Here is a 12,621-nt window from a genome sequence, read left to right as displayed (position 1 = left end):
ATAGTAAATTGGTGTTTGCAATGAATTGATAATAATCTTCGGATATCATTAAAGGGGAGGAGTTACAAGGGAAACAATCTGAAAAAATTATAATACACATTATCGGATATAGTAGATTGACGCTTATAATTTTATACAACAGAGAAATATCAACACGTTATTTTCAAGGTGTTGACTGCCATTTGGGAATGTTATGTTTCAAGAAGTTTCCCACATCCTACAAAATTCTGTTTAAGTAGGTAATTTCCTTCGAGTCCAAAGGAGGTCTTTATAAAACGTATTGCTTAAGTGAATGTTAGCTTCTTCGCTCTTGAAATTGAGTGTGCACTTAGGCAGCATCAAATAACAATTATCGAATAATAATAAACAAGTATAAGTTGCAAGAATTTATTCAGCCAAATAACAAATATACAGGCGGGCCTACTTTCAACTTGAACAAGATTTTCTCGTATGCTGTGAACAACTTCTTTTTTGCAATGAGGTATTATCAGTATTTTAAAATGAAACTTGTTGATGGTATCCTTGTGGATCTTATTCGTCAATTACTTATTATTTTCAATGAAATATGAGGTTACTTTCATTTACAGTGGCGGCACTAGGTGTCAGCGATATTGGGACGCGCAAAAAAGTTGGAAACAGTTATTTTCTTATAAATGAGTTGAGAGGTCTGGCAATATTATGGAAATATGCAATACCGCAAGCGGGAATCAAGGAATCCCCGAGTAGTTGATTCTCACCGCGTCCGAGAATCGTAGAGCTCTTTAGGTATCATTCATGGTTCACAAAATTCACACATTCCTTTATGATTCACAATTATTTGAAATATATTTCAAAAGAGGACCTACCCAAGCTTTTTAATGATTAACATACATCCTTATGAACTTTAAGATGAAATCTAGCTTTTAACATCAAATTCACTAAACTTTGCCAACGATTCAAAACGACTTATCCAGTACATGTTAGAAAATAATTTGGAAAAAGTACATAAATTGTATGAATGTTCACACATGTGACACATAGCAATCAGAATAATGCTCACAATTCTAGCCCGATTGAGATATAATTGAGAAGCTCCAGCACGATGAGCTAAGAGAGTCAATTTGCGTCATCAATTCTTACAGTTGAACCGGAAAGGGTGGCTAATGAAAACAAAACAGAAAAATTGTTTTTCTATATATGATTTTTGATGCAATTTTAATTGAAATACTCAGACATCTATCTTGAATATAATAGTGGCTTTTGCAAATATGATGTCTGTATTTGATCTAGCGCCTCATCTGTTCATTAAAATGACAATAAACCGAAAAATGCGCATGATATACTCGCTGGTACTACTTGATATTTGTTACTTATCAATTGTTGGTTCAATTTGCTACGTGCTTTTTGTTATTTGGTGCTGCATAAAATCTCTCTAACTGTACATATATTATTTTCTTCTTCAAATGAGCTTCAGGAATTACAAATGGAGTTGGAGCTTCTCTCCTCAAAATTTAATAAAGGAGGTTATGTTTCAGTTTCACTGTGATCTTATGGTCTATTGTGCCCCCATCAGAGCTATTCTCTCCATAGCGTGATTAACAGCTAGCCTTCCAGTTCCAGAGTTTTAATGAACTCCACTATCTGGGATGGCTTCAAGAAGTCTAATTCCTCACTTCTATAAGTTTCGTGTCCAAAGCAGGTTTTGCGTAGGTTAGTGATGGCGAGGCATTTTGTCACCAGGTGATCCGGAGTTTCTTCCTCCTCCCCAAGAATCTGCACTCGTCATTGTCTGTTAGACCCATTCTCATGAGGTGTTTCCTAAGGCGACAATGCCCTGTGAGGAATCCCTTGAAGAGGTGTAGCATATTTTTACTAAAATCCAGATACGTCTTGATTCTGGTAGAGTCAAAGTTTCGAATAAACTTTTTGGAGTGATCCAAACCAGCAAGATTCTGCCAGAGTATTTCTCTTGAAGTTTATTCCTTCTCCTGAAACTCTTTCTTGTAGGTACATTCGTCTACGCCATAGGAAGGTTTTGGGCCGATGAGAGGAGTTTGTGCTCCTTTTCTGGCGAGTATGTTGGCTTCTTCATTGCCTCTAATTCCCGAATGGCCGGGAACCTAGAACTTGTTTTTCTATCCTATTTCTCTGAGTTTTCTCCGGCACTCCAATACCATCTTAGAATCGATGATATGTGAGCTCAGGTGCTTTGATTGCAGCCTGACTATCAGAATGTATCGCTATATCACATTACGGATAGTTTCTTGCTAGGTTAATTTCTGAAGATCTTTCTATTCCAAGTATCTCTGCCTGAAAGACACTTAGACAGCAGCCTTGCAATATTGAGCATTTGGTACTAGTCCCGAATACTCCAGAACCATCTGTGTACCATTTGATGGTATTATTTTTAAGAACTGGGATTGTGGACACCTTTTACCCAATCTTTTTTTCTACTCAGTATCGTAATGAAGGCTTTTTAGATGCTAATTTTCTTTGTCATCCTGTCACTGGGAAGGTTCACTGATGGTATGTAATTAGTCAAGGAGGACCAGGCTCTCTTATTCCTAATTCACACGGATAGTCTTGGAATGGCTTCATTGGCCACTCTCTCTAGCACTAAATGAAGAGGTGTGAGATCTGTAATGATCTCCAATGCCCTTGTTGGGCAGGTTCTCATAGATCCAATGATACAAACACATGCTTACTTTTGTATTGTATCAAGGGCTTTCCTCGTGCTGTTCTGGCTTTCTTAAGCATGCCAAACTATTGCCCCATAGGTTATTATTGGCCTCACAATTGTGAACTTCTCTCTTTACAAACAATTTGAAAGAAATTCTGCAGACAGTCATGAGGTATCACTCTGTAGACATTTGACGTCCGTTGCCAGTGGTAATCTTAAAATAAAACAAGTGTATAGCTCAATTGCTGAGCAAGATTCGACTACATCATATTGGCGGGACTCGACACGTTATACCGACTGAATCTGAATATCCCCGTATGTTTACAACACCTGTTGATTCATTGTTTTATTTTCGTAGATCAACGTGAGCCAAGATGAGTATTCGCAGATGATGGAAGTTTACCTATCAGCTCGACGTTCATCACCAACTAACCATGTCCCGCACCTTGTAACATTTGATGTAGGTATGTAAATCTCTTCACAACTATTTAATGTCTCATTTAAACGTGCGTACTGCTATAAAATTCTACATAACAACTTTTTGGATATCTGAGATCAGTTCCCAATTTCCATGTAGGATGTCGACAGCTCGACATCCTCATTCTTATACAGATTTGCTTTATTACAGACGATTATTACACGAAGGGAATTTTTCAACTTCAAAACCACAAACATCCAATTGAGTACAAAATAAACAATAATAACGGAGAGAGGCCGTAGACAAATGAGAATATCTGATTTTCTAGATATAGCGATATAAGATGTGCGTTAAGCATGGTTTGTTTCCACATCTCACGATCCTACAACCAGTTCGATTTTGAAAATATTAGATGGGGATATTCGGGCCACTTCAATACCTCCTAGACAAGAGAATGAAATTTTTAGTCGAGTTAAAAGATAGCAGAATATTTTGGATTGTATACTATGAAAAGTGTACTGTGTGAAATTTTGAGTTATTAAAATTTCATATGTTTGAATAAGACACTTTGTTTCTGGTAGTCTATCGGGATTCATGAAGCCAAGTAGCTTGACATTTTAACCAACTACTTGACTTGAAAATCAAGCTCGTGAAAAATTACATACTTGAGCTTGGCTTGACTTGATTTCAGATATTTATTGCTTGACTTGATATCAAGCCACTTGATAATACTTGAGCTTGATTTGCACCTGTCGTACGGCATATATTTCTGCAATCTCTTTAGCGCTTAGACTAAATAAGGGGATTCCTCGAGCGCCGAGAGAATGAAGCATTCGCCAATGTGAATTTATTGGTAGTTTTCTCACATTCCTATGAAATCTATTGGTAGATTTTGGTAGTTTCAGAAATATCTTTCCAAGTTTGGCCAAAAAGGCCGAGGATTTTTTATCAACGCCAGCATCTTCAGCTCCTGTTGGAAGACAGCTGGTCTTACAGTTTCAAAAACCCGCAATATGTTAGGTGACAAATCTATAAAATCTATAAAATGCCTTATGTGTCTTAGATCCTAGATGGAAAATTATGAAATCGAACAAAGCCTAGAGGTTTCCCAATATTAAGAAACTTTATATTTTTCATTATATTATGATTTATTTCATGTTTCTATTTCGAAAAAGTTGATATTTTCGATTCTTGTATACAATTAGTATAATAAATAAAAGTGTTTTTCTTAAGGTTCCTTCTCATTTTTTCATTGATGTGACACTACACAATAAAAATGCTAACCATCAAGTAGCTTGTTATGATTCAAGTACTTGATAAATAAAAACTTGACTTGAGATTGAAATCAAGTCAAGCTTAAGCCAAGTAGCTTGAAAATCAAGCCAAGTCGTGAGTCCCTAGTAGTCAGAGAACCAACTCATTTGAAAAACATCGTGTTGAAGGAGCAAGATATGTTCAAGATTTATTTATAAGGCAACCCTACAATTCATTCATAAGGAGAAAATGATTGTGTTAATTTTTATCGTTTTTTCCGTGTTTTAGTCACGACATAAGTAGGCTTACAATCGATTTTCTAATGAGTGAAGAATTCTGAAACACATTTTTCTTTCTTTTTATATGGAACAAATATCGATTGTCAAACGGTCATTACCCCCAGAAATAATTATAGAAAATCTTGAGGTAACTTGTTTCATCTGAGATAGATTCAGTGAAATACGAGGTGAAATATTCTGGAATTATGGGTCGAAAGCTATGATTACTTTCTACACAACCTACATTACATAACACATATAACCCCTGATTAGTGATTTTCTCTAATTATTAACATAAGATTATTTTTTATTTGTAATTGATCAGGAAAAACTTGAAGATACGAAATTAACTGTTTGGTTGAGAAAAATTTTTTGATAATAAAGTTAACCTGGTACCAACCAATCAGCATATCTCATAGCAGGGTCCAACAGACTGGAAAATTGCGAAATCTGATTCTGAAAACAATTCGAAAGCATATATCCAGGACCGGCTCGAGGTTATATTTCCTTTCTTGCATTGCCTCATTTAAGAATACTGTTTTTGAAATAACTTTGTGTTTCACAAATTAAATACTGTCGAACTCACCTGTACCTACTACTAGTTTGAGTTAAGCAAATAAAGACATTACGGTGATTGAAGAGCTTAGTTGAAATGGAATCTTTATTGTTGGCACTTTTATCAAAAAATATTTGAAAAATTTATAATGTTTCTAGGTCTCCGCAGTTTTCAAAACTCTCTTTCTTCTATATGAAGCATCCAGAAGGTGTTTTGAGCATTTGTTCACCAAGAAAACGTTTAGGTTCTACTCTTTTATAACGAATTCGTGGTCAAATTTAATTATGATCATCCGTCCGTAAACATGATATCAAAGGAAAGAGTTCAAATTTCTCCTGTAGATATAAAATAACAATTTCGAACTTCATACAAAATTCCGTTTTTGTCCAATACTTATTGTTATATTTGTATTTTATGTTTTGTCACTAGTTCAGCACCCTGTGGATAGTTCGCAAAACCCTTGTGCCGGCCCTGCTTATCCATAATAACATATCAAACAGAAACCTTGTCAGTTTGGTTAGTTGTTCTGTTCGTACCAATGGTGCAAATAATTTTCCGTCTTTCTTCTTCATAAGAACAATTACCGGTTATACGATAATACGATATTGTGCTATTATACTCACCATGAGCGTACTCATTAGGAAACTCACTGTCGTGCTCAGTTTTGAATTCCATTTTTTCATTTGTGGATATATCGATCGTAAAGATGTATAGAATAAACTTCGTGTGACTGTAGCTTGTTTGTTTAGATTTCAATAAAAGTCTTGTCTTATGAGGATTGAGGTTTAAAGAGCGAACACAACTTAATGCTAATTAAGTTTTCATCTCATGGACTGAGATGTTGTAAATGCCAACATAAATTCACAAGCGAAATTTGAAACCGTCAATGATTTATATGATTATCACTAATTGGATTATGAATTCTTTTTTGGTTTATTATTTTAAATGGTGAACCTTTGGAATCGTTCGACGAAAAAAATGTTGAACCCCTCCTGAAATTTTTACAGTTTACATTTTGGAATGTGTGGAATTCAAAAATGAGATGAACAAATCCATTCGTCTGCCGTCCAGAGGTTTTCTCGAAAATTGAAGTAGCTTTTTGCATGATATTATGAATGAAAGCAATTGCTATACCGCATTGATCCTCTTTACATACAATCCATGAATTTTTCAAGCAAAAAATTAAGGAAACAAAATTAATAAATTCCAATAATTAGAAATGTTAACAGGACACATAAACATAAAATGGAAATTATGTATTGTTACCATGATATTAAATACAATTTTTTTCATCACTTATACAATGTGTCCGTAATGTATGGAACAAATTCATTCTTAGCTAAACAGACCATTTTGAGGAATAATCCTGAAACACGTCGATTTTTATTTTAATTTACCCTATTTTGAAATAATAATCTAATATACAGGGTGAATTACTTTCGAGTAATGATGTCACCGTCATTTTTTTTAAATGGAACACCTCCATTTTGTCTCAATTTTCCGATTACTCTAGCTGAGCTGATTCCAAAAATGTATCACATGTTGATTCCAATTGGTACAGGGTGGACAAAAATACAATAGTTTTGTGTGTGCTCATAAAGTAACACGTAACATTCTTTATCCGTTAAATTAACAATATTATCAAAAATACTTATTGTCTAACGGCAATTGGTTTGAATGTAACACCCTGTAGTTTGTTACAGTTTTAGATTAATAAAAAACATGTTTGGTACTTGTGGTCTAGCAGATAGAATATGAAAGAAATTATTTCTTATCAATTTAAAAAAACATGGTCGTCTAGTTTGTTGTGAGATGTCATTATTTATTTAGTAATTCATTGGTGTTCAATGACAGTTTAGTACTACAATATTTTTGGTATTCGTGAATGTTTTAATTATTGCTTAGATTAAATTTATTATTTTTGTCCACACTGTACCAATTGGAATCAACATGTGATACATTTTTGGAATCAGCTTAGCTACAGTAATCTGAAAATTGAGACAAAATGGGGGTGTTCAATTTGAAAAAATGACGGTGACGTCATTACTCGAAAGTAATTCACCCTGTATATTAGATTATTATTTTAAAATACGGTAAATTAAAATAAAAAATCGACGTGTTTCAGGATTATTTCTTAAAAAAGTCTGTTTAGCTTAAAATGAATTTGTTCCATAGTTTCCGAGTTATAATTTTTGAAAATATTATTTTCTTATATGCGATTGACTAATATTGGACATGGTTTCATATTCATTGTGAAATTATCTTTCAGTTAATTTTATTCACCGTTCTTTTCAATGATTTGGGATATTTTGATAGGAAATGATATGGCAAAGTGTAAAATTTCTTTGAGAAAAAATATTTCAAACATAATATGAGAAATCGATATTTTTCCATATTTGTTCGTGAACTTTTTGAACATTTTCAATGATCACATAAAGTTAACCTTATACATCATTCAAAAAAACAATTCTAATTTAAAGTAACGCGCAAAGTTAGTGTCTTAAATTTTCAGAGGATATTGAAATTTGTCTTCTTTTCTTAATTTAAACAATCGAACAAATCCATTAGCCTTATACGACAGTTACACACTCACCATAATTATTATTTATTTCCCTTTTAAAATCGACCTTTCAGTGCGGTTTTCAACACCAAAGAACACCCACGATGTGTCAAGCCATCCAGTAGTGCAACATTATTTGAAAACACTCGAGAGGTTTCCAAGAATCTCAAGAAGAATAGAAGAAACAAACAAATAAGATTGAGATCTTTTGTCATCGATGATTATGCGTATATACCAGACGACACGTTTTACTAGGCTGAATGTTTTTCATATGCAGAATAGGCATATATCCCACGAACACCTTAAGGTGGAAAAAAAATCGATAAATTTTACACTATGATGTATTATTTCCTCTTTTATCTTTGAATAATAATGATATATTTTATTGTCTATTATCATCTCATAGATATGGGAAGAATAGTATAACAAAAATTCATTAAAACATGTGTTTTTTAAAAATTCGATTCCTTCATATTTTGCCAATGAATGTTTGTATCAAATGTCATGCTAATAACATTTTTGAGTTTTTTTTTTGGTGTTTGGATTATACTAATACCATATCGAATGAAAGCCTTCCATTAAAATTATTCGATTCCAGTTTCACAAATTATAAAATTCCTTGTTGGAATTGATAGCAGATGAATACCTGAAATATCTAACAGGCATTTTGTTCGTTTAGTACTTATAATAATCGTTCCTCGCAATGAATATTCAATACACAAATAAGTAGGTACCTATAATGTCGAGAGAGAATGAACGAGGTCAGCATCAAATGGTGTGAAGCGGTCCATACTTTATTATCTCATTAACTCATGTCAGTTATTTTTTAGGTCTTGCCGAGTTATTATCATTTTAAATTTCCATTTTCCTCATTGCATAACCGCAGCGCGCAAATTGTAACACAAGGAAAGTATGCATATTGTTCACGTCGACATTTAGTGTGTTCCTAGGATTGATTCTTTGTTTCTTTGCTCACAACAATAGGTACTGGATGGAAGAAATCTGAAAAATTGTTATGAATATTTTTGAGAAGCATTTGAGATATGGTTCTTTCTGTTTCTCCATTCATGTACATTTAATTCCATTTAGGTCATAGTTAATTTGAACACTGGTTCATTCACGTTAATTATAGGTTCTCAATGAACAAAAAACAAACACACATACACAGGGCCTCTGCCAGACATTTTGATTCTAGGCAAAATAAAATTTTGCCGTCCTGTTTTGCCTCAACTATCTGAATTTTCTTTGAAGGAGACTCTGTTATTCCTCTAAGGCATCTTTTCAATTTCTTATGAAATCGTTTTCTTCAACTTAAAATCACCTTATCGAATTTAACAAAATACTTTTTGTCGATTTTATCAAAACATGTTCTGAATTGTTTAACAGTACGACCCTCTATAAGTCTGTAGAAAAAACAAAAAGAAACGTAATTCTTAAGTACCTGTTTATATTTCCTTAACTAAAACAGGCATATTGAAAAGTCCCCGGTCTATCATAGTAAAACACATTTTTTTTTTGGCAAAATTCGTTTTTATTATTCGACATAGTTGCCTTCGCGGACGATACAGCGATTATAGCGATCTTCCAACTTTTCGATACCATTTTTATAGTACGATTTGTTTTTCGCTTCAAAATAGGCTTCAGTTTTGGCGATGACTTCTTCATTGGCGCTAAAATTCTTTCCAGTGAGCATTCTTTTGAGCTCTCAGAACAGGAAAAAGTCGCTGGAGGCCAGATCTGGTGGATACGGTGAATGCAGAAATAATTCGAAGCAATTTCATGCAATTTTGCCATTGTTTTCATTGATTTGTGGCACGGCGCCGTTTTTTCAACGATTTCATCCATCAAACGATCCAATAACGTTATATGATAATCGCTGTTGATCTTCTGGACCTTTTGGAGGTAATCAATGAATATTATAACTTACACATCCCAGAATACTAATGCCATAACCTTGCCGGCTGACTATTGTGTATTTCCTCGCTTTGGATTCGGTTCATCGTGTGTAGTCCACTAAGCTGACTGTCGATTGGACTCAGGAGTAAAATGATGGAGCCATGTTTCATCCATTGTCACATATCGATACAAAAATTCAAGTTTATTGCACTTGAACAGCTTCAAACACTGTTCAGAATCATTAACACGTTGTTGCTTTTGATCGATTGTGAGCTTGCGCGGCACCCATTTAGCACACAGATTTCTTATGTACAAATAATATTCGTGAATTATATGATTTACACTTTCAGATGCTATCTTCACAATGTCTGCTATCTCGATCAATTTCACTTTACGGTCATTCAAAATTATTTGTGAACTTTTTTAATTTTTTCGTCGGTGACAGCCTCTTTTGGGCGTCCACTGCGTTCGCCGTCTTCGGTGCTCATTTCACCATGTTTAAACTTAGCATACCAACCAATGATGGTTGACTTTCCTGGTGCAGACCCCGGAAACTCTTCATCAAGCCAAGATGCTTCAAATGTATTACCTTCAAAAAGCAATATTTTATCAGCCCACGAAATTCTTTTTTTTTTTTCATCTTTTTTCAATTGGCCTAATAGTTGAGAGCGCCTATTTGATTTAAAAAAAAATTGACCCTTAGAAATTTGATTATTCAACTACATACTTTTTTGTGTCAAAAAGAATATCCTTGTTTTATTAACTGACTTTGCGCCCCCAAGTTTGTCACAAATGCACGGTTTGCCTGTCCTGCAGATTCACACTTTTATTATTACAGAAATGTTTTATTTTGTTTTCTATTCCGACTCTCCTAGCCCTCTGTGAGACCTATCAGAGGCTTGTACAAATTAGAAGAACCGGGTGTGTACCTTGTAGGCCTTGTTACTGTGTCTTGACGCCACTTTAGGCAAAGTATTGTTAATTTTTAATTTTTTGGATGTTCTGTTTATTTTCTTTTGATTAATAAATTTTAATTCTTGAATTATAATGATACATCAACACCATTCCTGTCTCAAAATATGAAAATAACGCACATTGTGACGATCACTCAAAAAGACACAGTCCCGTTTAAAACGGGACGTCTGAAAGCAGTATATTATGTATGAAAATGTTCATTATGTTCTTCCTATGGTGTTCTACTGACCTCTGGTTGAAGGAACAGAAACTGCTGTTCCAGTTTGTTTCAGCAGCAGAAGGAAACTCCGACTAAAAGCTGATAATTGTACCGAGAATTCGGCATATTCTTCATGTCTGATATTGATTAGATCAGCCTGGTTTTCTGGGTTTATTATGTTCCATTAGTTTCATTGGGGATAAATTCTAGGAATTTCTTGCGTAACCTTTTGAATCATTATTTCCCCAAAACGTTACGTTCTTCCTGGAACTCCCGTTCGTTTCGAATGAAATATTTTTTTCGTGGAAAACTAATCACCTTAATCATTTCATAATCTAGTTTCTGACTATGGGAAAGGGCTTGTCCGGAATTTTCACACTTGTTTGAACGCAAAGAGATAAATGTCCCCCAAACAGCCTCGATTATAAAGTGCTTTTTCAATTGAATGAATTGGATTCAGACTGAAGTGAATAAAAGGAAGAGTGTTTTTAATTTGTAAACAAACTTATAAAATGGTGTAGTAGATTTTACGAGAAAAGTTGGGAAAGGCAAAGCAATTGACCAATTGAATTTTGGTTTTTGTAAGTATGTAAGTGATTCATGCACGATAAAATTGAAAAAATTTTATAAATTTATTGATTTAAATCTAATCGGGGGAAAGGCAATAGTATAAGTTTGAAATAAAAAAATGATAATAATGTCTTTATCGTCTTCGTATGATAAAAATACATATTCCAAAAAAAAAAATAGCAAAGATAGAGTTCAGGAATCAATAGCATACAATTTTTTGAATGGTAAATAAAATGTCAAAATAGCTATTTATATTCGTTGAGATGCACAAAATTTTGACTGCAATTGGAATCAAATACTTCAGGATTCTAGCAAGAGATATTCTTTCTTCTGGCCTCTTCATTTTTTTTAATCTTTTCAATTTAGAAGAAAATCTTGAAGTAGGTCAATATTTTTTATTAGTTTCTTCACTTTTAGGAAAATCTCACAGTTATTTCCTCAATGATGTAGGAGTGATACATTCATTTGTCATATAATATCTCATTCAAAAAAACTTTCATTATACTAATATTTAGGATCTGTTTTCTACAGGTAAGCCAGAAATGTTTTGTCAGAATTCATTGATGTCTTCTTAAATTGACATTGAAAGAAATACTGTTATTTAATTAGAAGAAAATTTGTTCAAAACGCTCACCACTAAGCATATAAGGCTTTGATCAAGGTTTTTTTAAGTAACTGAAATAAAAAGCTTGGACACGTTGATTTTTTTTTTGGGTTTACCTATGACTCAAAAAATATTTTATCAATAATCAAGACATCATATTATCAAAAGATGAGCATTAAAAATATTGATCTGTTTCGGGTCTTTACCCGAAATTCAGAGAATTCAAATAGCACAATTATGTTCTAAACTTAGCGTACTCACTGTCGAATAGTGGCAGATGTTACTGATGTAGTATATTTTTTAATACACTGATTGTATGCACATCTCCATATGGTACATGAACGTTTTCAAACCTACTTCAGTTTTTATTGTTGAAGTAGTTATTGATCCCTTCCATATGACAACCCTCTTTCGATATTGAAAACCATACTGCAAAACAATTATAAACTTCTGTCCTTCTAGTGGTTCTATAACTACATATAAAAGAAACAACAGATCCTTGCAGGAGTTGAATGGTTTCAATGAAAGCTATGCTGTAGATTTAAGATATGGTATAGAATATGCTATAGACAGATCATGTAGAATTATTTTGAATTCGTCAGTACCATATTGGAATGTAAATTTATGTATTTCGCGATATAATTATATACAA

At 33.5% G+C, this 12,621-nt stretch overlaps 1 protein-coding gene across 1 annotated transcript in view; it reads left to right on the top strand.

Moving 5' to 3' along the window:
* LOC123686414 (bone morphogenetic protein 4-like) overlaps window positions 1–12,621 on the top strand; it is a 33,629-nt gene that overhangs the window by 4,822 nt on the left and 16,186 nt on the right. The window contains exon 2 of the mRNA XM_045626521.1: window positions 3,018–3,123. Coding sequence (XP_045482477.1) covers window positions 3,018–3,123 — 106 coding nt within the window. The remainder of the gene's footprint in view (window positions 1–3,017; window positions 3,124–12,621) is intronic.

This window comes from Harmonia axyridis, chromosome X, assembly GCF_914767665.1.
Source record: "Harmonia axyridis chromosome X, icHarAxyr1.1, whole genome shotgun sequence".
Lineage (NCBI taxonomy): Eukaryota > Metazoa > Arthropoda > Insecta > Coleoptera > Coccinellidae > Harmonia > Harmonia axyridis.
Note: the sequence above shows the minus strand (reverse complement) of the source record. Positions and strands in the feature narration are given on the sequence as shown.